This window comes from Hyperolius riggenbachi, chromosome 6 (genome assembly GCF_040937935.1).
Source record: "Hyperolius riggenbachi isolate aHypRig1 chromosome 6, aHypRig1.pri, whole genome shotgun sequence".
Classification (NCBI taxonomy): Eukaryota; Metazoa; Chordata; class Amphibia; order Anura; family Hyperoliidae; genus Hyperolius; species Hyperolius riggenbachi.
The window spans coordinates 130,422,256-130,449,051 of NC_090651.1; the positions used below are offsets into that span (position 1 = coordinate 130,422,256).

The window sequence follows — 26,796 nt, forward strand, 5'->3', positions numbered from 1 at the left end:
CTGACCACGTGCTCATGCAACTCAGGCACTGCAGAGCGCGCAAAGTGGTAGCGGCTGGGAACCACGTAACGTGGGATGGCCACTGACATCATGCCCTTGAAGCTGTTTGTCTCCACCACTCGATATGGCAGCATTTCGCAGGCCAGAAGCTTGGCTATGCTGGCTGGCTGTTACTGCCACGGCCCGGGGGTCATTTGCTGGCAATTTCCTCTTGTGCTCAAACATCTCAGAGACAGACAACTCAACCGTAGCGCTGCACACCGAAGGGCTGTTGGTTGTTGTGTTTGATGAACACTGGGAGACCTCAAGAGCACTAGTCCGGAAAGTGACAGTGTCAGCATCGTCTGATGTTTGTGAATGTTGTGAACCACGCAATGGCTGGGCTACTGCTGCTGCTGAGGCGGGTCTGGTGGTGAGTCTGGTGAACCCAAGGGAGGCAGTGTTGCTGGTGGTACCCTGTCCTGCCGCGTTTGCCCACAGAGTGGGATGTTTGGATAGAATGTGGCGGCTCATGCTGGTGGTGGAGAGGTTGTTAATACTTTTCCCCCTGCTCAGGCGGGTCTTGCACACCTTGCAAATCGCCATGGTAACATCCTCAGTGCAGTCTTCAAAGAAAGCCCAGACTTTAACTGGCTGAGGACTCGGACCTCGTGCGTGATGTGCTGGTGCTGCTTAACCCACTGCTGGACACTTGAGAGGTCTTCCAAGTAATTATCTGGTCCTGTTCTTTTGGATCTGTGAGGGTTGTTGTCCTGGACAACATGGGCAGTATTGAGTGGGTTTTCTTGGGTGCTCCCCTGTGGCCTGTACGTGAACCGTCAGGGGAAACACCTCTTCCCTTGCCCCTCCCTCTTTCACCGGATTTCTTCCTCATTTCACTTATCCTTAAAGTACACGCTGACTGGCAGCAGTACAGTGGCAGTACAGAAATGCTATACAGTGGTGGGTGAGCGGTGTACCACTATTGTCAGCAGTGACACAGAGCACAATGCTATACAGTGGCGGGTGAGCGGTGTACTACTGTTCCCAGCAGACACAGAGTGGAAGTAAACACAATGCTATATAGTGTGGCTGAGCCGTGTACACAGAGTGGCATTAAACACAATGCTATATAGTCTGCTATATAGTCACCCCGAACAGGGTGATGTTCTGCAGAACCCGAACAGTGGCAAACACTGTTCGCCCAACACTACTGGGAGGGAACGCAGATTTTAGTACCTAAACACACGATACAACATGTTTTCCGGGGTCGGACTCTGAGGCACATACAGATGGTCCCGATCATCATCCTCATCATACAACTCTTCTCCTGAGTCTGACCCACCCACCACCTCTGCCACCCCAACATCCCCAGACACAGACCCCTCATCGTCCTCAACATTAACTTGGGATGCTGGCCTGAGCCAGACCTCCTCCTCCACATCAGGCCCCATCATCTCCTCAATGGCAGCCCTCATTAATCGCTCTGGCGACGGACTGATGGACACAACGTTCTCCTCCGGGGAGGGCTGCTGCTGACCACTGGCTGCTGGGGTGGATGTTATAGCTTGCGTGGGGCGTTGGCTGTTGCTGTTGTTGGGAGTGCTGCTCACAGCGGAGGTCTCTGGGGAACTCATGTTGAGCTCATATAGTGGTTGACGGTGAGTGAAGTATTACTGATCCCAGCAATATACACACTGACTGGCAGAGTACGCAATGCTATATAGTGTGGCTGAGCGGTGTACACAGAGTGGCAGTAAACACAATGCTATATAGTCTGGCTGAGCGAGCGGTGTACTACTGTTCCCAGCAGAATCAGAGTGGCAGTAAACAATGGTATATAGTCTGGCTGAGCGGTGTACACAGAGTGTCAGTAAACAATGGTATATAGTCTGGCTGAGCGAGCGGTGTACTACTGTTCCCAGCAGAATCAGAGTGGCAGTAAACAATGGTATATAGTCTGGCTGAGCGGTGTACACAGAGTGTCAGTAAACAATGGTATATAGTCTGGCTGAGCGGTGTACACACAATGCTATATAGTCTGCTATATAGTGTCAGTAAACAATGGTATATAGTCTGGCTGAGCGAGCGGTGTACTACTGTTCCCAGCAGAATCAGAGTGGCAGTAAACAATGGTATATAGTCTGGCTGAGCGGTGTACACAGAGTGTCAGTAAACAATGGTATATAGTCTGGCTGAGCGAGCGGTGTACTACTGTTCCCAGCAGAATCAGAGTGGCAGTAAACAATGGTATATAGTCTGGCTGAGCGGTGTACACAGAGTGTCAGTAAACAATGGTATATAGTCTGGCTGAGCGGTGTACACAGAGTGTCAGTAAACAATGGTATATAGTCTGGCTGAGCGGTGTACACAGAGTGGCAGTAAACACAATGCTATATACTCTGGCTGAGCGAGCGGTGTACTACTGTTCCCAGCAGACACAGAACAGTAAACAGAATGCTATATAGTGTGGCTGAGCGAGCGGTGTACCACTATTCCCAGCAGACACAGAACAGTAAACAGAATGCTATATAGTGTGGCTGAGCGAGCGGTGTACCACTATTCCCAGCAGACACAGAACAGTAAACAGAATGCTATATAGTGTGGCTGAGCGAGCGGTGTACCACTATTCCCAGCAGACACAGAACAGTGAACAGAATGCTATATAGTGTGGCTGAGCGAGCGGTGTACCACTATTCCCAGCAGACACAGAACAGTGAACAGAATGCTATATAGTGTGGCTGAGCGAGCGGTGTACCACTATTCCCAGCAGACACAGAACAGTGAACAGAATGCTATATAGTGTGGCTGAGCGAGCGGTGTACCACTATTCCCAGCAGACACAGAACAGTGAACAGAATGCTATATAGTGTGGCTGAGCGAGCGGTGTACCACTATTCCCAGCAGACACAGAACAGTAAACAGAATGCTATATAGTGTGGCTGAGCGAGCGGTGTACCACTATTCCAAGCAGACACAGAACAGTGAACAGAATGCTATATAGTGTGGCTGAGCGAGCGGTGTACCACTATTCCCAGCAGACACAGAGTGGCAGTAAACAGAATGCTATATAGTGTGGCTGAGCGAGGTACACAGAGTGGCAGTAAACAGAATGCTATATAGTGTGGCTGAGCAAGCGGTGTACTACTATTCCCAGCAGACACAGAGTGGCAGTAAACAGAATGCTATATAGTGTGGCTGAGCGAGGTACACAGAGTGGCAGTAAACAGAATGCTATATAGTGTGGCTGAGCAAGCGGTGTACTACTGTTCCCAGCAGTGACACAATGACAGGGGGGACCCTGGCTAGCGTGGCTGGAGCGCGAACTACCCTGCCTGCCTACCCAAAGCTAAACCCACAGACAAATGGCGGAGATATGACGTGGTTCGGGTATTTATTTATCCGAACCACGTGACAGTTCGGCCAATCAGAGCGCGTTCGGGTCCGAACCACGTGACCCGTTCGGCCAATCACAGCGCTAGCCGAACGTTCGGGGAACGTTCGGCCATGCGCTCTTAGTTCGGCCATATGGCCGAACGGTTTGGCCGAGCACCGTCAGGTGTTCGGCCGAACTCGAACATCACCCGAACAGGGTGATGTTCTGCAGAACCCGAACAGTGGCGAACACTGTTCGCCCAACACTAGTGGTCATCAGTCAGCCTGCTGCACCACCAGCTGCCTTGAGGGCTCCAGCCATCCCACGGGTCCCTGTCCTCCAGCACGCTTCAGCGGCCAGAAGCACGGGGTCCCATCTGCCTACATCCACCATAGATCACTGCACATCAACTGGACTGATGGCCAGATCCAGGGGTGTTTTTTTAATCTGCAGCCCCATGGACTCTGCCTCTGTCTCTCTCTTCTTGCCTTGGTCTTCTCTTCATCCCTCTTAGCTATCCTTTCTCACTCTCTCTTCCTCTATCCACTCTTTCCAGGACACATTGCGGGGCATCTGGAACTGCTGTGGAGCGAGCGAGCGCCGTCGATAGTTGACAGGCTGCTCCCCTCACATAGCACTCCAGATTCCCCCACGCCTCCTTCACTACAGTTATAGGTGACGTGTATATATAGGCATATGCTTACTTGTACTACTGTACCTGATTGTATGTGTTAAATTGCATGCATGTGTTGGTACCATCTCCGACCCTGTATGAGCCAAAAATAATTCCGGGTACAACCCCCGTTGTACTTGGCGAAATAAATTTGATTCTGATTCTATTAACCATAGCCCCTGAACAAGCATTTAGCAGATCAGGTGTTTCAGTGGTTCAGACTTTAAAGTCAGATCTGACAAGACTAGCTGCATGCTTGTTTCTGGTGTTATTCAGATACTACTGCAGAGAAATAGACCAGCAGGGCTGCCAGGCAACTGGTATTGATTAAAAGGAAATAAACATGACAGCCTCCACATAGCTCTCTCTTCAGTTCCCCTTTAACATATACAGGTATAGAGTATATCTTTTTATGGGACAACACTGAAGAGAGTCACATCTTCAGTGTTGTACCATGAAAAGATTTAATAAAATATTTACAAAAATGTGAGGTGTACTCACTTTTGTGAGATACTGTACATGTAAATAGTGGTGCTCAGCAGAGCTCGAATATTCGAGTAGCTCGAATATTCGAGCTCTTTTTCAGCTATTCGAGCTCGGTATTCGAGCTCCGAATAGCTGTAGCTATTCGAATGGGCTATTCGAGAACACTCGAATAGCCCATTCACTATTCGAGCTATTCGAGCAAACCGGCGCTATTCGAGCTCGGTACCGAGCTCGAATAGCGTCATAGCCCAGATTGATGTGCTTAGAGCCAATCAGAGGGCTCCCAGGCCCTCTGACGGCAGCCAATCACAGAGGGGGACCCTGGCCAGCCCCTACCCTATAAATAGCGGCCGCCATGTTCGGGTTTTCCATGCTTGCCTGAGACTTGTACAGAGAGAGATCTGCTCCTTTGTGCTTTGGCTTAGCAAGTGCTCTATTGTGTTCATTTACCTAGCGTTTTTGCTCACCTACACCTGCCATATACACCTGTATTGTTGTTATTTAGATAGACATTGTATTTTAGTTAGTAGCTTGTGTGTTACATTAGAGACAGGCAGCTGCTGCAAGCTTACAGGTTTAGGCCTCAGGGGGGCCTTGCCTCTGTGGGCAGCTGTCCTCTGTTTATTTCTCTCATCATCTATACCAGTATTTCTGCTGTCCTTTACTAATAGTATTGTAGTTATACTGTACTAGGAGTAGGACACTCACTGACTGTCACTGTTTATAGGCTACTAGCTAGCTCCTGCGTGTGTGCACTCACTCACTGTCTGTGTGTACACACACTCTATTTCCTTCTCATTACTGATTGATTATTGTTAGTTGTACTTACTTACTACTTACTCTTACTGTACCCGTAGGGACACTCACTGTCACTGTTCATATAGGCTACTAGCTCCTGCGTGTGCGCACTCACTGTCTGAGTGTACACACACAACACACACTCTATTTCCTTCTGATCGCTGATTGATTATTGTAATTAGTTAGTTCTACTTACTGTTACTACTTACTCTTACTGTACTAGGAGTCTAGGACACTCAGTCACTGTGTTCATAGGCTACTAGCTCCTGCGTGCGTGCACTCACTGTCTGAGTGTACACACACCACCCACACTCCATTTCCTTCTGATCGCTGATTGATTATTGTTATTAGTTAGTTCTACTACTTACTGTTACTACTTACTGTACTAGGAGTCTAGGACACTCAGTCACTGTGTCCATAGGCTACTAGCTCCTGCGTGCGTGCACTCACTGTCTGAGTGTACACACACCACCCACACTCCATTTCCTTCTGATCGCTGATTGATTATTGTTATTAGTTAGTTCTACTACTTACTGTTACTACTTACTTACTCTTACTGTACTAGGAGTCTAGGACACCCAGTCACTGTGTCCATAGGCTACTAGCTCCTGCGTGCGTGCACTCACTGTCTGAGTGTACACACACCACCCACACTCCATTTCCTTCTGATCGCTGATTGATTATTGTTATTAGTTAGTTCTACTTACTGTTACTACTTACTTACTCTTACCGTACTAGGAGTCTAGGACACTCAGTCACTGTGTCCATAGGCTACTAGCTCCTGCGTGCGTGCACTCACTGTCTGAGTGTACACACACCACCCACACTCCATTTCCTTCTGATCGCTGATTGATTATTGTTATTAGTTAGTTCTACTACTTACTGTTACTACTTACTGTACTAGGAGTCTAGGACACTCAGTCACTGTGTCCATAGGCTACTAGCTCCTGCGTGCGTGCACTCACTGTCTGAGTGTACACACACCACCCACACTCCATTTCCTTCTGATCGCTGATTGATTATTGTTATTAGTTAGTTCTACTACTTACTGTTACTACTTACTTACTCTTACTGTACTAGGAGTCTAGGACACCCAGTCACTGTGTCCATAGGCTACTAGCTCCTGCGTGCGTGCACTCACTGTCTGAGTGTACACACACCACCCACACTCCATTTCCTTCTGATCGCTGATTGATTATTGTTATTAGTTAGTTCTACTTACTGTTACTACTTACTTACTCTTACCGTACTAGGAGTCTAGGACACTCAGTCACTGTGTCCATAGGCTACTAGCTCCTGCGTGCGTGCACTCACTGTCTGAGTGTACACACACTAAATTTACTTGTGATTACTACTACTGATTATTGTAACTGCTAGTTGTACTTCCTGACTGTTAATACTTACTTACTGTACTAGGGGACACTCACTCAGTCACCTCACCAACCAACCCACTCCATTAAAGTACCCCACTTTTCACCCGCCCTTTTACAAAACTTTTGTCTATACGCCCAAAACATTGAAGATGTCTGGAAGTGGCAGCCAGCGCGGTTTGGGCAAGGGGAAGGGCAGCAAGGGAATCAGGAAGAGAGGGAGCAGCATTGTGGCAAGCCGCGGCCGCGGGCGCGCCACCATGCACAGTTCCGCAGCAGCAGCAGCAGCGTCAGTGGCTAACATTCCTCCCATAGCCACTGGCCGTGGACGCCTTGGGCGCCGCCCAGGAGGAGCATCTGCAACTCACGCTGCAGAGACACAGCAGCAGCAGCGTGTAGCACCTGCTCCCATTTTCCTCCAGCCGGGTCGGAAACGTCCCATTGAGGAAAAGGATGCAGACACTGTGGTGCAACTCATGACGGAGGATGAGCAGCCCGCCATCAGCTCTGCATCCGAGGCCTCCACCCTCACCACCACCACCACCACCACCCCTGTTCGCAGCAGCCGCCCAGCAGGGTCTGGGGAGGAGGCCAGTTCACCGTCAGTCGCCGACCTCTCATTCAGCACTCTTTTGACCCCAGGCATGATGAGTCAATTGAATGCTGTTGTTGGCGATTTGGAGGAGGAGATGCTGATGGGCACTTTGGGGGAGGAGGGATTGGACAGCAAGACTGTGGCGACAGTCAAGCGTCCCATCCATGCATCAGCAGAGGAGTTTGGGGGGTCATCATCAGAGCAGGACATGTTTCAGGAGGGGCATGATGATGATGACCCGGTGACAGACAGAGACTGGGTGCCAACACATCCAGAGGATGTCGTCCTCAGCAGCTCTGAGGAGGAGGAGGAGGATGCGGTTGTGGGCCTTGCAAGGAGGCGCATCATTGCAAGCATTGGCAGCGTCCCACAGCCTGCTGGTGTCTCAGGCTCAGCAGCAGCAGCAGCAGCATCAGCCAGTACCACCACCAGCCGCACCCAAGACCCCCCCCCCCCCCCCAACCACCACAGGGAAACAGGCAGCAGCGCTTCCATGCCGTAGGGGGATGTTTTTGTCACCAATCTGGCGGTTTTTCACCATGCCCACAGTGTACAGCAAGTACGCCACTTGCAACCACTGTCAGCGGAAGTTGAGCAGAGGTGCAGACCCCTTGAAGTTCAGCACCAGCTCGCTGATCAACCACCTTTCTGCGAAACACTTCCACCAGCATGAGGAGTTCCAGAGGCTGAAGGCATCTGGTGCTGGCAGTGGCACCAATCCCATCACTGCACAGCCTTCAGCAGCAGCAGCAGCAACAGCAGCCACCCGCCCTCCTGCTCCTCCAGCAGCACCAGCAGGAGTGCGGAAACGCCCTGCTCCTCCCCCCTCTGCAACTCCTGCCGCCGACACTGAGGCCTGTTCTGGCAGCCAGTCCTCAGTGGCCTCCTCTGCTCCGTCTGCTGATTCCCGTGCCAGCAAAAAGGCACGCCAGAGCCTTTTGAGCGAGTCCTTCCAGGGGGTGGTTAGGGCTCTGCCTCCCAGCAGCCGTCGCGTGCGGCAGCTGAACGGCTTGCTGGCACGGGCCATGTGCTCCCAACTCCTGCCGTACACGCTCGTGCAGGAGGGGAGCGACATGCGGGCGCTGCTTGCTTGTGCAGCCCCAGACTGGCAGCTCCCCAGCAGACACTTCTTCGCCCGCAAGGCCATTCCTGCACTGCACCGCTTTGTGATGGCCAATGTGGAGCGAGGGCTGGAGCACGCGGTTGGTGAAAGGGTCCACGTCACCATGGACTCCTGGAGCAGCCGCTTCGGGACAGGCCGCTACCTGTCCTTCACTGTCCACTGGGTCAGCTTGGTGGAAGGGGGTGAGGATGGGAGAGCAGCAGCGGGCACAGCAGCAGCAGCAACACAGTGGGTGGTGCCACCCCGCAGGGTCAGGGGAACTGCAGCGGGTTCCTCCGATCCTCTGCCATCCTCCGCCACACCTGGCCAAACCCCCCGCCTCAGCAGCAGTGTGAAGGCCCGCCACTGCCAAGCGCTGCTGCACTTGGTCAGCCTTGGCAAGACCAAGCTGACGGCAGCCCACGTGTTGGCCAAACTCCAGGAGCAGGAGCGGATTTGGCTGACCCCCAGAGGCCTCAGAGTCGGAGAGGTGGTGTCCGACAATGGGGCCAATCTGGTTGCTGCCATAGACAGGGGAAACCTGACCCACATCCCCTGTCTTGCCCACGTGCTGAACCTGGTGGTGCAGAAGTTCCTGCGCACCTACCAGGGGATGGACGAGCTGCTGGAAACGGCAAGGAACGTTGTGCGTCACTTCCGGCGCTCGGCTGCAGCCTGTGCGAGCCTGGAAGACGTGCAAAAGGAGCTGGATCTGCCACGCCATCGGCTGATCATTGACGTTCCGACTCGCTGGAACTCCACCCTGGCGATGTTGGAGCGTCTGGTTGAACAGAAGCACGCTGTCAACCACTACCTTGCCCTGGCCACTGTTTCCGCAGCTCAGAGAAGGGACAAGACCAGCAACATCCCGTCCATCGTCCCCGATGATGACTGGAGGCACATGCAGCAGGTGTGCTTAGTGCTGGCTCCCTTCCTGCAGGCCACAAACATGGTGAGCAGGGACCATGCTATGGTCTGCGAGTGGGTGCCCCTGGTTTCTCTGCTGAACAGGGCACTCGATGCTTTGCTGGCACAGGGAGCGGCAGCCTTGGACCAGCAGGAGCGGCAAGCAGCTGCACAGTCCACCTCTGAGGGGGAGGAGGAGGAGGACTTGGTGGAGGTCCCTGACCTGGCTGCTGATGAGGGGGATCAGCGCAGTGCAGCTGAGTTGGTGCGGGGGTGGAGAGAGGATGAGGCAGCAGAGGAGGAGGATGAGGAGGACAGCACTGACGTCGATGTGCCAGCAGACGTGGCCCGCCTCTTCCCAATGGCAGCGCACATGCTGACGTGCCTGCGCAGGGACCCCAGGGTGATCCAGATGAAGCAGAGGGAGGACATCTGGATCAGCATGATGTTGGACCCACGCCTCAAGGGGAAGTTGAGCCAGTTCCTGCCGCCTGCAGGAGGAGACCCAGCGCAACAAATAAGGAGCTTGCAGCAGGCCCTTGTTGAGCGCTTGGAGGAAGCCTTCCCCCAGCCTTCCACCCCCACTGTCCAGCAGCCAGCACAGAGGCAGCAGCAGGTGCCTGCATCCAGCAGCAGCAAGCGCCCCACAGACCTGCTGTCTCTCAGCCACGAGCTCTACAGGACTGTAGAGGCTCCGGCAGCAGTGACTAGAGAGGAGATGCATGCAGCAGCATCCTCCTCCGGTCACAGCCAGCGCCTGACCCGCATGGTGGCTGACTACATGGGGTCCTACAGCGGGCTTGACAGCGATGCCCCTGTTGATCCCATGGAGTATTGGGTCAAGCGCATGGAGATCTGGAGCGAGCTGGCGCAGTACGCCCTGGAAGTGCTGTCCTGCCCCCCTTCCAGCGTGCTGTCCGAGCGCTGCTTCAGTGCAGCTGGTGGCGTGGTCACCGAGAAACGCTCACGTCTGTCTCACAAGTCTGTGGACAGACTGACGTTTCTCAAGATGAACCAGGCGTGGGTGGAAGGCGAGTTCCTGGCCCCTGTTGTCGGCGAGAGGGGGACATGAACTGGCTGCCGGAACTTAGTACCATCGTTAATGTGCCTTACCACCCTTTACCACCTCCTGGCTCCTGCTCACTAAGCCAGCCTGGTTCACTTTGACTATTACGTCGCCTGCAGCCACACATTTCACACCTACAGTGGGCTGCTGCTGTGTACTGCCCTTCTGCTGTCTGTCTGTGTTTCCCACTGCCAGGGTACACAGAATTACCGTCTGCTGCCACTCTGCCACCAGCTATTACGTCACAACAATAGCTGCTCACACTGCTCCTCCATTCCTCCTGCTGCTGCTGTCTGTCTGTGTTTCCCACTGCCAGGGTACACAGAATTACCTTCTGCTGCCACTCTGCCACCAGCTATTACGTCAAAACAATAGCTATATTGGTTGTAAAACCAAAACCAAAAAAAACCAATAAAAAAAAAAAAAGGTTTAATTTTTCTGAGGTGCCCGGGTTGAAAACTGTGTTGTCCCAGTTGTGTATTGGACACAATGTGGGCTGCACGACCGCTGTCTGGGACCTCCTGTTGTGTTTATTTACAGCCCTGGTATCACCGCTAGGTACCAGGGCTATTATGTCACGCTGCCTACCTGCTGCCACACTCACACTGCTCCTCCATTCCTCCTGCTGCTGCTGTCTGTCTGTGTTTCCCACTGCCAGGGTACACAGAATTACCGTCTGCTGCCACTCTGCCACCAGCTATTACGTCACAACAATAGCTGCTCACACTGCTCCTCCATTCCTCCTGCTGCTGCTGTCTGTCTGTGTTTCCCACTGCCAGGGTACACAGAATTACCTTCTGCTGCCACTCTGCCACCAGCTATTACGTCAAAACAATAGCTATATTGGTTGTAAAACCAAAACCAAAAAAAACCAATAAAAAAAAAAAAAGGTTTAATTTTTCTGAGGTGCCCGGGTTGAAAACTGTGTTGTCCCAGTTGTGTATTGGACACAATGTGGGCTGCACGACCGCTGTCTGGGACCTCCTGTTGTGTTTATTTACAGCCCTGGTATCACCGCTAGGTACCAGGGCTATTATGTCACGCTGCCTACCTGCTGCCACACTCACACTGCTCCTCCATTCCTCCTGCTGCTGCTGTCTGTCTGTGTTTCCCACTGCCAGGGTACACAGAATTACCGTCTGCTGCCACTCTGCCACCAGCTATTACGTCACAACAATAGCTGCTCACACTGCTCCTCCATTCCTCCTGCTGCTGCTGTCTGTCTGTGTTTCCCACTGCCAGGGTACACAGAATTACCTTCTGCTGCCACTCTGCCACCAGCTATTACGTCAAAACAATAGCTATATTGGTTGTAAAACCAAAACCAAAAAAAACCAATAAAAAAAAAAAAAGGTTTAATTTTTCTGAGGTGCCCGGGTTGAAAACTGTGTTGTCCCAGTTGTGTATTGGACACAATGTGGGCTGCACGACCGCTGTCTGGGACCTCCTGTTGTGTTTATTTACAGCCCTGGTATCACCGCTAGGTACCAGGGCTATTATGTCACGCTGCCTACCTGCTGCCACACTCACACTGCTCCTCCATTCCTCCTGCTGCTGCTGTCTGTCTGTGTTTCCCACTGCCAGGGTACACAGAATTACCGTCTGCTGCCACTCTGCCACCAGCTATTACGTCACAACAATAGCTGCTCACACTGCTCCTCCATTCCTCCTGCTGCTGCTGTCTGTCTGTGTTTCCCACTGCCAGGGTACACAGAATTACCTTCTGCTGCCACTCTGCCACCAGCTATTACGTCAAAACAATAGCTATATTGGTTGTAAAACCAAAACCAAAAAAAACCAATAAAAAAAAAAAAAGGTTTAATTTTTCTGAGGTGCCCGGGTTGAAAACTGTGTTGTCCCAGTTGTGTATTGGACACAATGTGGGCTGCACGACCGCTGTCTGGGACCTCCTGTTGTGTTTATTTACAGCCCTGGTATCACCGCTAGGTACCAGGGCTATTATGTCACGGCGAGCTGCCTGCCTCATTGACTGCCTGCTGCCACACACTCATCCTCCTCCTCCTGCTGCTGAATTTACCTCCTGCTGTCTTTGTGTTTCCACTGCCAGGGAGCACATACAATGGCGCTTCCAACATGCGTGCGCCCACCAGCTATTTGTTACGCTCAAAAATAGCTGCATTTCTTTAAAAAAAAATTTGAAAAGAGAAATACGTGAAGAAGAAGAAGAAGACGATATTGAAAAAGAAGGAGAAGGAGAAGATGAAGAAGAAGATGAAGAAGAAGATGAAGAAGAAGAAGATGAAGATGAAGAAGATGAAGATGAAGAAGAAGAAGAAGATGAAGAAGAAGAAGATGAAGAAGAAGATGAAGAAGATGAAGATGAAGAAGAAGAAGAAGATGATGAAGAAGATGAAGAAGAAGAAGAAGAAGATGAAGAAGAAGAAGATGAAGAAGAAGAAGATGAAGAAGAAGATGAAGAAGATGAAGAAGAAGATGAAGAAGATGAAGATGAAGAAGAAGAAGAAGATGATGAAGAAGATGAAGAAGAAGAAGAAGAAGATGAAGAAGATGAAGAAGAAGAAGAAGAAGATGAAGAAGAAGAAGAAGAAGATGAAGAAGATGAAGAAGATGAAGAAGATGAAGAAGAAGATGAAGATGAAGAAGATGAAGATGAAGAAGATGAAGATGAAGAAGATGAAGAAGATGAAGAAGAAGAAGAAGATGAAGAAGAAGAAGAAGAAGATGAAGAAGAAGATGAAGAAGATGAAGATGAAGAAGAAGAAGAAGATGATGATGAAGAAGAAGAAGAAGAAGAAGAAGAAGATCTAGAAGAAGATTAAGAAAGATAAAGAAGAAGAAGAACAAGTATATACAGTAACACTACACTACTGAACCAAATTAAGGACACAACTTCTCTTTCCACATTTTTTTTTAAAGGAACATCCCCACATAATCACTTGCTGTTGTTACTTGGAAAAAAAGATGTTTCTTGCATCATTCACCCTCAAAACAAGTGTTGGAAGCTATTTTGGGCCAATTCGAATAGTCAGCTCGAATAGTGAGCTCGAATACCGACTCGAATAGTGAGCTCGAAGTCCGAGGTCGAATCGAATAGTAAAAAATATTCGACTCGAATATTCGACTGACCTCGAATAATTTACTATTCGAATTCGACCAAATTCGAATTTTTAAAAGGGGTATTTGAGCACCACTGCATGTAAATGGAAATACCAATTATGTGGTAGGGAAGCAAGTTGGTGGAGACGCCCTTTAAACTTATCAATATGCCAATATTTAAAAAATATGTGAGGTATCTTTACAAGTAAAGGTTAAGCTGTAGACAACGCGTTTCACGGCAGCCCGCTTCCTCGGGTCAATAAACAGAAACCGTAATTGCTAGCCGTGCAGTGCGGGGGCGCTTGTAGAATTCTGTGGTAGCAACAATTGAGTACTTCTCTGCTGATTCTTGTGGTGTTCTTGCAGTGGTAAAAAAAAATAAAAAATCGAAAGAGGTATCTTAGTGATCTGCATAAGAGCACATTTGGCAGTTTCCACATCAGAATATACCATTTGTTTTTTTTTTTTTGTTTTTTTTTCATTATCTAGCCAATTACATTACCCTGGAAACGTTTGCGTTACTTGGGTAATGCAGGTCACACTACTAATGCAACTCTTGCAATACTTCGGTAATGCAAGTTGCACTAATTAGGCAAATCTCACGTTACATCGGTGATACAGTTGGCGCTGATCAGGCAGCAGGGGCTACACTGTCAGTGGTAGTACCAAAAAGATTTCCATATGCTACCTGTGCATAGCAGGGCTGGTTCAAATAACAATTGGGCCCTAGGGCAAAATTAAAATTAGCCTGGGGGCCCCCCAACAGACACCCCCCAACCAAAAAGCGTCATTAGGGGCCCTTTGGGGCCCTTTGTTGCAGCCAAATTTCCCTCCTGGGGCCCTGAGCTGGCTGATGACCCTCCCCCAATCACCTCCTAACTTAACAGACTCTGCAGAGTCCCTGGGGAGCAACAGTTAAGATGGGGAGGGACAACTTGGGGGCCCCTAAAGGCTCTGGGGCCCTGGGGCAATTGCCCATTTATTCCTATGGTAGCTCCGGCCCTGATTCCTACCAATAGATTGGTGAATCGGGGCCCTTATTTCACGCAATAAGATAGATAAGGAAAGCTAATACATGAGATAAAACAGTTAAGGGGCTCAATATAGTTCAGTTCCATGAGGTAAAAGGCTAATGCTTAGTACACATCATGCAATTGTGATTTCCCTCTGTGTCCTCGGGGTCCCCTCTATTCTAACGCTGGTGCCTACAATAAATGGACAGCCCAAACATGAGTTGTGACAACTGCGCATGCATGACCCCATCTGTGCGTTGGGAGCATTCTGCACATGCGCGGGTTCAAGAGTTCAGGTCCACTTTAAACAAGTTCACTTGAGCATTACAAAGGAGGATTTAGGGGATTTCTGTTTGCTTGTGCTGAGAAGCCTTATGTATCACGTAATGCCTCAGAGCTTAACCACCTTGGTGGTAATGACGAGCTCAGCTCGTCCATTACTGCCAGGGCGCGCCGCTCAGGCCCCGCTGCGCCGATTTTAATAATTTTTTTTTAAAACACAAAGTTAACACTTTGCTAGCTGCGCGTGGGGGACGATTGCCGCCGCTCACCGCCGATGTGCCGCTACCCGCCGCGTAACAGCCCCTCCCCCCCGAGACCCCTGTGCAGCCTGGCCAATCAGTGGCAGCGCTGATTGGTGGATCGGGATACCCTGTGACGTCACAACGTCGATGACGTCATTCCGTTCGTCGCCATGGCGACGGGAGAAGCCCTAAAAGAAATCCCGTTCAGAACGGGATTTCTTTATGGGCATACGCGCCGGCGGCGATCGGAGGGGTGGGAGGGACGCTGCAGGGAGGGGGGCATCCTGTAGCTAGCCCTAGGCTAGCTACATGATTTAAAAATAAAAAAGAACACCTGCGCAGCCACCCTGGCAGATTTAATAGAACGCCTTAATAGAGGCTAGAACCACTATTCTTTACATATTTATTTTTTAAATAGCTCTTCAAGACAGTTATGAATTATGGGAGTCTTAAGACAACATTAACCACTTAAGGACCACAGTCTTTTCGCCCCTTAAGGACCAGAGCCTTTTTTTCCATTTAGACCACTGCAGCTTTAACGGTTTATTGCTCGGTCATACAACCTACTATCTAAATTAATTTTACCTCCTTTTCTTGGCACTAATACAGCTTTCTTTTGGTGCTATTTGATTGCTGCTGCGAGTTTTAGTTTTTATTATATTCATGAAAAAAGACATGAATTCTGTAAAAAAATATATATTTTTTTTACTTTCTGTGATAAAATTTGTCAAAAAATAAAATTTCTGTATACATTTTTGTCCAAATTTATTGTGCTACATTCAGTGTATATTTATTGGTTTGGGGAAAAGTTAGAGTGTTTACAAACTATGGTGCCAAAAGTGAATTTTCCCATTTTGAAGCATCTCTGACTATTCTGAGCACCTGTCAGGTTTCATTAGGTGCTAAAATTCCAGGATAGTATAAATACCCCCCAAATGACCCCATTTTGGAAAGAAGACATCCCAAAGTATTCACTGAGAGGCATGGTGAGTTTATAGAAGATTTAATTTTTTGTCACAAGTTAGCGGAAAATGACACTTTGTGACCAAAACAAAAAATGAAATCTTCCACGGACTCACCATGCCCCTCTCTGAATACCTTGAAGTATCTACTTTCCAAAATGGGGTCATTTGTGGGGTGTGTTTACTGTCCTGGCATTTTGGGGGGTGCTAATTTGTAAGCACCCCTGTAAAGCCTAAAGGTGCTCATTGGACTTTGGGCCCCTTAGCGCAGTTAGGCTGCAAAAAAGTGCCACACATGTGGTATTGCCGTACTCAGGAGAAGTAGTATAATGCGTTTTGCGGTGTATTTTTACACATACCCATGCTGGTTGGGAGAAATATCTCTGTAAATGACAATGTTTTGATTTTTTTTTTTTTTTACACACAATTGTCCATTTACAGAGATATTTCTCCCACCCAGCATGGGTATGTGTAAAAATACACCCCAAAACAAATAATACTACTTCTCCTGAGTACAGCGATACCACATGTGTGGCACTTTTTTGCACCCTAACTGCTAAGGGGCCCAAAGTCCAATGAGTACTTTTAGGATTTCACAGGTCATTTTGAGACATTTGGTTTCCAGACTACTCACGGTTTAGGGCCCCTAAAATGCCAGGGCAGTTTAGGAACCCCACAAGTGACCCCATTTTAGAAAGACAACACCACGAGGTGTTCTGATAGGAGTATGGTGAGTTCATAGAACAATTTTTTTTTTTTTTTTGTCACAAGTTAGCAAAAACAATACAAATCAATTTCCGCTAACTTGTGACAAAAAATAAAATCTTCTATGAACTCATCATACAAATAACAGAATACCTTGGGGTGTCTTCTTTCTAAAATGGGGTCACTTGTGGGGTTCCTATACTGCCCTGGCATTTTAGGGGCCCAAAACCGTGAGTAGTCTGGAAACCAAATGCCTCAAAATGACTGTTCAGGGGTATAAGCATCTGCAAATTTTTATGACCGGTGGTCTATGAGGGGGACGAATTTTGAGGACCCGGTCATAAGCAGGGTGGCCTCTTAGATGACAGGTTGTATTGACACTGAAGTGCAGGAAGCGCAGGGTGTTCTCAAATCGTGACCTGGACATGGCAGCAGAGAACATGGGCATGTGATGTATTGGGTGCGTAGACCAATAAGACCTCAATACATTCTTTTTGACTAGACCCATGTTAAGGAGTAGGCCCCAAAAAATGTTAAGTTCGGAAACTTGGAGTGGTTTCCACCGAAAAGGCTGGGCATGGTAGCTTCTTGGATTGGCAGTTGCGTATTGTGTGGCATAACGGTTGGTCTCGGCCACAATTAAGTCGTAGAGACCAGCAGTGATCAGAAAAAAAAAAATTCTGTCACTGTGGTGGGGTGGGTGAGGGTTTGGCTGGGTGATCAGAAGCCTGCAGGGGGCAGATTAGGGCCTGATCTGATGGATAGGAGTGCTAGGGGGGTGACAGGAGGTGATTGATGGGTGTCTCAGGGGGTGATTAGGGGGGAAAATAGATGCAATCAATGCACTGGGGAGGTGATCGGAAGGGGGTCTGAGGGGGATTTTAGTGTTTGGCTGAGTGATCAGAAGCCCACACGGGGCAAATTAGGGCCTGATCTGATGGGTAGGTGTGCTAGGGGGTGATAGGTGGAGCCAGGAGGTGATTGATGGGTGTCTCAAGCAAGCAAGCAATGCACTGGCGAAGTGATCAGGGCTGGTCTGAGGGCGGTCTGAGGGTGTGGGCGAGTGATTGGGTGCCCAAGGGGCAGATTAGGGTCTGATCTGATGGGTAGCAGTGACAGGTGGTGACTGGGTGATTGATGGGTGATCAGTGGGTGAAAAAGATGGCAGAACAGATGTAAGCAATGCACTTTGGAGGTGATCTGAGGGTGGGTCTGCGGGCGATCTGATGGTGTGGGTGGGTGATCAGATGCCCGTAAGAGGCTGGTTAGGGTCTGAACTTATAGGTGGTGAATGACGGGTGATTGACAGGTGATTACAGGGAAGGATAGATGTATACATTACACAGGGGGGGGGGGGGGTCTGGGGAGGATCTGAGAGTGTGTGTGGGGGGGTGATCAGGAGCCCCCAGGGGGCAGTTTAGGACCTAATTAAAAAAATAGCATTGACAGATAGTGACAGGGAGTGATTGATGGGTGATTAGGGGGGTGATTGGGTGCAAACAGGGGTCTGGGGGGTGGGCAGGGGGGGTCTGAGGGGTGCTGTGGACAATCAGAGGGAAGGGGGGGCAGATCAGTGTGCTTGGGTGCTTACCTGGGGGTCTGCAGCCTGCCCTGGTGGTCCCTCGATCACTGGGACCACCAGGGCAGGAGGCAGCCTGTATAATACGCTTTGTATACATTACAAAGCGTATTATATGCTTGTATTGCGGTGATCGTGCAGCTAGTAACCCGCCGGCCGGCGGGTTACTGCGCAAGGCGGGTGGAGCCTGTCTTCGGCGGCTGATCGCATCATGCATGATGCGATCGTCGCATAACCGCGCCCGCCACCGATGGGCGTATTGCGGTCGTTTGGGCCCAGCCCTTGCCACCGCCCATCGGCGGTGGGCGGTCGGCAAGTAGTTAAAGGTACCCTAAACTGAGAAGAATATGGGTTATTCCTCTTAAAATAATACCAGTTGTCTGACTCTCCTGCTGTTCCTGTGTGGCTGTTACTTATAGCCACAGCCCCTGAACAAGCATGCAGATCAGGTGCTCTGACTGAAGTCAGACTGGATTAGCTGCTGTTTTAGGTGTGTGATTCAGCCACTACTTCTTTCAAAGATCATCAGAACTGCCAAGCAACTGGTATTGTTTAACCACTTGATGACCCACCCTTTACCCCCCCTTAAGGACCAGCGCTGTTATTTGTGATCTGTGCTGGGTGGGCTCTACAGCCCCCAGCACAGATCAGGGTGCATCCAGAGCGATCAGATCGCCCCCCTTTTTCCCCCACTATGGGGATGATGTGCTGGGGGGGTCTGATCGCTCCTGCCTGCCGGTGTTGCGGGGGGGGGGGCACCTCAAAGCCCCCCTCCGCGGCGAAATCCCCCCGCCCCCCTCCCTCTCCTACCTGGCCCCCCTGGTGTTCCGGGCTGCACAGGACGCTATCCGTCCTGTGCAGCCAGTGACAGGACGTCCCCTGTCACATGGCGGCGATCCCCGGCCGCTGATTGGCCGGGGATCGCCGATCTGCCTTACGGCGCTGCTGCGCAGCAGCGCCGTACAATGTAAACAAAGCGGATTATTTCCGCTTGTGTTTACATTTAGCCTGCGAGCCGCCATCGGCGGCCCGCAGGCTATTCACGGAGCCCCCCGCCGTGAATTGACAGGAAGCAGCCGCTAGCACGAGCGGCTGCTTCCTGATTAATCAGTGTCACAGGAGCCCTCAGTGGCTGACCGCACTTAGCCTTCTAAACGGTGCCAGCGCACAGATCGTGCGAACTCTGGTCGCAGTCAATGCGCAGGAACCGTTAAGAATTAGCCGCGGACAACTCAGAAGGGAGCCTGTGAGACACGGGTGATTACCACTTCACCCACTGGTTCAGAGTAAACTGCCACCACCGCGGTTATCATGGGACCGTGGGGCCCACTAACTGACTGACTAATCCTGCGAATAAAACGGTTAAACACACGATATTCTGTCTAGCCAACAACAAACAAACAGTAGCGTATCTTCAGAGACCCGGGATCATTTCTGTGTGTGCTGATAAGCAGGGTAGCGGAAAGTGAATGACTTGGAGAAAGTCGTTTATTCACGCAATATAAATAATTAATATATACAGACAATTATTAAACAGTAATAGCCAGTATGAAAAATAAAAGAAGGGAGAAAAATACTTAGTTCCTGAAAAGATGTCCTTATTGTGGGAAGAATCATAAAGTCCTTGGTTTCAAAGTCCAGAGTTCAGAGTTCAGACCAGGTGGATACCAGCATATCCTCAAGCTGGCATCTGATGAGTGCAAGATGGTTCAGTGTGGAGGACCCTGAGTTTGGGTCCTCAGCCATTCTTATGCCCCTGCTTCAGTAGGAGGGAGTGAGGGCGGGGAGCTATACACCTCCTTCAAAGATGAGATGAGCCCTCCTCTTGTACTGGGGCTAGAAATCATATCTACCCATATATGGGCTCTATCTCACAGAACCGTACAGGTCAGGGCAGATTTACTAATATTTTCAGATCTGCCTCGATGTACCCAGCAGTCTGATACCAAACATGAGGGGTGGGACCCCTGTGGTACCATTAGGGCACTGTTGGACTGCCTAACGGGCAGTCTTTACCTCAGAAGGTTCTGAAATGTTCTCAGAACCAACGCCAGGCAGGGCCCTACCTGCTCTGTTAGTTTGGAGGGTCTGCCAGCCTGGCAACACAGAAAATATGATACATATAGCAATTTATGGAATATGAGAGACCCCTGGGATTTATACCAGGTCATTCCCAGGCAAAGGTTCTTTGAAGTTGGCAGCAGCAAGCCACATGTCGGCTCCCTGCTGGGAAAAGGAGTCGGAGTGTCAGAGTTTCCTCACTCTAAATTGGTTCTGTCATGGTGTTTGTCACCTTATACCTGATGGATGGGCCATCAGCACAGCTTGAAGCCAGGGACTCTCTGGGCCCAGGCTCATTAGCATATCAAAAGAGCCATCCTGCAGTTAAGGTGATGCTATTCCTCTGCTAAGAAAGGACTGCAGACCTCCTACACAATAAATCCAGATTCTATCGATTTGAAGCGCAATCGACGCAGAGAATCGAGTGCGATCGCTTTTCTTCACAGGCGGTTACAGGACGCGCCTGCGGCCCCGCAACCGACCGTGACAGCCCTCCCTGGGGAGAAGGCAGATAGACATTCATCAGCAAGATGTGTGTCGTTGCCGCTAACCTGCGAGATCTGATCTAGTTCCCCGTTGGCGCTCTGGGGTCGGCTGCCCGCTGCGGGTCGGCCAACCTGGCTGACGGGTCTCGGGTTGACGGTGCGGCGGGAAAACCTATTGGAGCCTGTGGCTCGGTTCCCCTGGACCGGTCGCAGCCTGCTACCCTCAGGGTTGACCCGACATGGACCGTTCTGGACAGGGCGTTTGCGCCACTGCAGTCGGACGTGGTGTCTGCCGGGACTGCTGACAACGGGCAGTGGGTTGGTTAGGTCAACAGCCAGCCCACGCAGGGTTCCCCTGCCAAGTGGCTGTGGACCCAAGGGAACCCCGCGGGAATCCCTGGACCTTCCCAGCTCCTGACAGACGGCACATGCCCTGCAGTAGTTCGCTACATCCCTGTTCATCCGGGGCCAATAATACTGTTTCCGAATACCGGCAAGTGTCTTGCGGACACCCGAGTGCCCTGTCAGAGGATTACCATGTGCGGATTTCAGCACATGTCCCCTGAACGCACTCGGGACCACAAGCCATTTGGTATTCGCGTGTGATCTACCGGTAGGGGGCTGTACAGACTCACTGTACAGTCTCCCACCTTCCCAGTACACCTTGAAAGCGGCCCCGTCTGCGAGGGGCTCAGCGGCTTGCTGCCGGAGCACCTCCAGGTTTGGGTCACTTTGTAGTGCGGCTGAGAATACGGCGCTGTCAGTTTCAGCCAACTGGCTCATGTCACACGAGGCCAGCGGCTGAAAGGTCTCATCCCTGCGGTCAGAGGAGGGGGAGGAGGCCGGAACCCCCTCCACCTGTTCTGAGCTCGGGTTCCGAGCAGTGCAGCTGCGCGGTATGGCTAGCACAGGTACACTGTCAGAATGGCACATATTGGCATTACCTACATCATTGTCACAAGCATTTATAACAGTAACAGGAACATTTTCATCACAGACAGTTTGTACAGTAAACTCAGGTACAGTTACAGCATCATCACAACAGACAGTCTGTACATCAAACTCAGGTGCCTTTGAAGCAGGCACTATTGAACCGGGTACCCTTGAACTGGGCACATTTAACCCACCTCCCCCTGGTGCTCCCCCAAGTGTATAAAGTACCTGGTGGTGGGTGGAGAGTCCGTCTCCTTCCGTGAGCGACAAGGCGGTCGTGGCAGGTTCATAGTAGGACACAAGCTTGCCCAAATCAGTCCCTAGCAACACAGGGACTGGGAGATCCTTCATAACCCCAATAACCCTTTCGTGGACCCCTCCCACTCCCCAATCCAGCTTCACTCTGGCGTGGGCTATGTGGAAAAGGGTGCCCTCTACTCCAGTAAGGGCAAGGGATCGGCTGGAGCTGATGCTCTCCTTTGGCACAAGATGTGAGTGAACTAACGTGATGTCAGCTCCGGTGTCTCGAAATCCGGTGACAACTTTGCCGTTCACTCTAACAAGTTGCTGCTGGTCGGTTCGGTCGCGGATTTCCTTTCCGCGGGCAAACAGGACAAAATCGGATGATCCAGGCTGTGGTTCGCTGGCGGGCTGCCTCTGCTGTGGGTGAGGTGCAGGTGATGCAGATGATCCAGGTGCTGGTGGTGTCTGTCTCCGCTCCGGACAGTCGAATTTCATGTGTCCGGGCTGGCGGCAGTAGTGACAGGTGACCTCTCCAGGCGCTGCAGGCCTGGGTGCAGCAGCTGCGCTGGGTGGCCTCTGTGGCGGACGGCTCACAGGGGCAGGAGGGTCTGCCGAGGTATTGGGCTGACCTCCTCTCCAGCTGGATGGGACAGTTCTGCGGGGATCAGCCACCCGGGTAGTTGCAAAAGTCTCAGCAAGGTCTGCAGCGACAGTGGCTGAAGCCGGCCTGCGTTCTAACACAAACTGTCGTACATCAGCAGGGCAAATGTTCAGAAATTGTTCGAGGACTATCAAGTCCTCCAGGACGCCATAAGACCCTTTGGTGAGGCCTAGCGTCCACTGGCGGAGTGTGGTGAGCAAGCTGCTGACCACATCTCGGTACGAATCAGAAGACTTTTTCTGCCAGGCCCTGAACTTTTTCCGATAGGCTTCTGGCGTCAGCTGGTACTTACTAATGATAGCGTCTTTTATAGCAGCATAATCATTATCCTTTTCCGCAGGCAATTCTGCGAAAGCATCAAGCGCTTTGTAGCGCAGCAAAGGTGTCAGATGTCTGGCCCACTGGTCTTGGGACAGACGATACTGACGGCATGCTTTTTCGAAAGATCGCAAAAACAAGTCAATGTCTGTGTCTTTCTCGATATTAGCAAATTTAAATTTTGCACTTACGGGGGCTGCAGCTCCTTCAGCAGGGAGGCTGGGCGGTGAACTCCGGCTGGCCTGTTGAACCTTTGCCATGTTGAGCTCATGCTGTCGTCTCTCCCGCGCCTCGGCAGATTGGCGCTCCCGTTCCTCTCGTGCTTCCATGTACTGCATGTACTTGTCCAGGTCAGTCTCCATCAGCTTTTGTAATGCCTGCTGCATTACCGGGTCAGCACCCATGGACAGTCCAGTACTGGCCAGTTCCGGGCGAGTAATGTCAGAAACTCTGGGATTGGGGTCCATACTGACAGTCTCTGGCGTAACTGTTGCAACAGGGCCCGCAGGATGCTCAACCTCTGTACGCCTAAGATCTTCAGCCTCTGGTTCCCCTTGATTGTCAGATGGGCTGGTATCCACCTCAGCGGACACTCCCGGCTCCCGCAGTTGCTGGGCATCCCATCTGGACAAGTCTGCTATCAGGTCCCGTTTTGTCTTGCGGAGGATGCCAATGCCCCTCTCTTCGCAAAGATTTTCCAGGTCTGCTAGGCACATGTTCTGGTAGTTCCCGGACATTTCCATGCCAAATAAAATAAAACTTTGGGGAAGGGGTACTGGCTACACAGTCTCTCTGTATATATAAAAAATATATTGCCTTCCAGCTACACCAACGAATTAGTTCGTTTCTCGATAGCGCTAGCGCTATCGCAGATACTTTCAGCACAACACAGGTCCCAACCGCTGCCTAACACTGTCACAGGAGCCCTTGTGGCTGACCGCACTTAGCCTTCTAAACGGTGCCAGCGCACAGATCGTGCGAACTCTGGTCGCAGTCAATGCGCAGGAACCGTTAAGAATTAGCCGCAGACAACTCAGAAGGGAGCCTGTGAGACACGGGTGATTACCACTTCACCCACTGGTTCAGAGTAAACTGCCACCACCGCGGTTATCATGGGACCGTGGGGCCCACTAACTGACTGACTAATCCTGCGAATAAAACGGTTAAACACACGATATTCTGTCTAGCCAACAACAAACAAACAGTAGCGTATCTTCAGAGACCCGGGATCATTTCTGTGTGTGCTGATAAGCAGGGTAGCGGAAAGTGAATGACTTGGAGAAAGTCGTTAATTCACGCAATATAAATAATTAATATATACAGACAATTATTAAACAGTAATAGCCAGTATGAAAAATAAAAGAAGGGAGAAAAATACTTAGTTCCTGGAAAGATGTCCTTATTGTGGGAAGAATCATAAAGTCCTTGGTTTCAAAGTCCAGAGTTCAGAGTTCAGACCAGGTGGATACCAGCATATCCTCAAGCTGGCATCTGATGAGTGCAAGATGGTTCAGTGTGGAGGACCCTGAGTTTGGGTCCTCAGCCATTCTTATGCCCCTGCTTCAGTAGGAGGGAGTGAGGGCGGGGAGCTATACACCTCCTTCAAAGATGAGATGAGCCCTCCTCTTGTACTGGGGCTAGAAATCATATCTACCCATATATGGGCTCTATCTCACAGAACCGTACAGGTCAGGGCAGATTTACTAATATTTTCAGATCTGCCTCGATGTACCCAGCAGTCTGATACCAAACATGAGGGGTGGGACCCCTGTGGTACCATTAGGGCACTGTTGGACTGCCTAACGGGCAGTCTTTACCTCAGAAGGTTCTGAAATGTTCTCAGAACCAACGCCAGGCAGGGCCCTACCTGCTCTGTTAGTTTGGAGGGTCTGCCAGCCTGGCAACACAGAAAATATGATACATATAGCAATTTATGGAATATGAGAGACCCCTGGGATTTATACCAGGTCATTCCCAGGCAAAGGTTCTTTGAAGTTGGCAGCAGCAAGCCACATGTCGGCTCCCTGCTGGGAAAAGGAGTCGGAGTGTCTGAGTTTCCTCACTCTAAATTGGTTCTGTCATGGTGTTTGTCACCTTATACCTGATGGATGGGCCATCAGCACAGCTTGAAGCCAGGGACTCTCTGGGCCCAGGCTCATTAGCATATCAAAAGAGCCATCCTGCAGTTAAGGTGATGCTATTCCTCTGCTAAGAAAGGACTGCAGACCTCCTACACAATAAATCCAGATTCTATCGATTTGAAGCGCAATCGACGCAGAGAATCGAGTGCGATCGCTTTTCTTCACGGGCGGTTACAGGACGCGCCTGCGGCCCCGCAACCGTCCGTGACAATCAGCCTGCAGCTGGCGACGCAATACTGCGTCGCTGGTCCTGCAGCTGCCACTTTGCCGACGCGCGGTATGAGTGCGCGGTCGGCAAGTGGTTAAAAGGAAACATTCATATCCCTCTCAGTTCAGGTTCCCTTTAAGACAGCAGAAGTGATAGCAATGGAAGATAGAGCCGCTGCAACCACCACTGCAAAGCCAAAGGGGAGCCAGGGATCCAAACGTCTCCAAGCAAATGTTCCAAAAAAGGATATCCCGCTACACCGATTGGCAAGATAAAAAAAAGCCAAGGCTTTATTTAGAACATCAAATGACACAGAAAAAGCTCATGTGTATCAGAGCTCTGCATGGCTCCTTAATCAAGCTATGATTGAGCCATGCAGAGCTCCGATACACGTGAACTTTTTCTTTGTGTCATTTGATGTTCTAAGTTAAGCCTTGGATTTTTTACCTTGCCAATTGGTGTAGCGGCCAGCGGGATATCCTTTTTGGAAAATTAGCAGAAGTGATACATTTAAAAACCTCCACTTTAAAAAAAGTCACTTCTGTACTTTTCACAAGAGGTGCCAATAACAATGAAACTGTCCTCATAATACATTTTCTTTTGTCGCAGAACCATGGTTAAAACTGTGGCAGTAATTGGAGCTGGAGTTAGCGGCTTAACTGCAATAAAAGTTTGCTTAGAGGAAGGTTTGGACCCTACATGCTTTGAAAGAAGTGATGACATTGGAGGCCTCTGGAAATACACAGTAAGTTTTCATCTATAAATGTTCCTTAAAGTGGATCCGAGATAAACTTTTGCTCATTGCACAATTGTGTTCCTTTCATATAGTTTATAGGGCATTCTTCAAGCCAAATACTTTTTTTGTTTTAATACTCTAATTCCCTGTAAACTAAACAAGCCTCGCCCACAGCTTTTCACAGTGCCTTGGCATTTTCAGACAGTAGCAAGAGCTTATAGGAGCTCAGTCTAGGCAGGGGGAGGTGTGACTAGCCAGAGATTTCAGAGGCAGAGGGGAGGATGGAGGATGAGAGGGGACTGAATTTAAACACAGACAAGCTGATAGCATCTCCAGCTCTCAGCCTGTGACAAACAGAACATGGCTGCCCTCATTGTATCACAGCCACAGGAATAAATATTCATAAACTATCGAAGCTGTGTGCAGATAGATTTGCTGTGTAAACTATCTAAACTTTAGATGACAAGTTAGTTGTTATAGTTAGTTTTTCATCTCGGATCCGCTTTAAATGTAAAACATATTATATAGAGCTAGTAACAGTGATCATTTTTTATGTTTCTGTTATATATACATATTAAGTCAAATCATCAAACATTCCAGGATGAAGTGGAGGATGGCAGAGCAAGCATCTACAAATCACTGGTCACCAATGTGTCTAAAGAAACCTCATCTTTCAGTGACTTTCCAATGCCTGCTCATTTTCCAAATTACCAACCTCACCACAAATACTTTAAATACTTGAAGTTATATGTTGAAAATTTCAATCTGCTAAAATACATTCAATTTAAGGTAAGCTTA

At 50.0% G+C, this 26,796-nt stretch overlaps 1 protein-coding gene across 2 annotated transcripts in view; it reads left to right on the forward strand.

Moving 5' to 3' along the window:
• Nucleotides 1–26,796, forward strand: part of LOC137521109 (dimethylaniline monooxygenase [N-oxide-forming] 2-like) — an 88,932-nt gene that overhangs the window by 3,465 nt on the left and 58,671 nt on the right. For both annotated transcript variants that reach the window (XM_068239913.1, XM_068239914.1), the window contains exons 2-3: nt 25,872–26,007; nt 26,599–26,787. In XM_068239913.1, coding sequence (XP_068096014.1) covers nt 25,876–26,007; nt 26,599–26,787 — 321 coding nt within the window. In that variant the 5' untranslated portion in view covers nt 25,872–25,875. The remainder of the gene's footprint in view (nt 1–25,871; nt 26,008–26,598; nt 26,788–26,796) is intronic.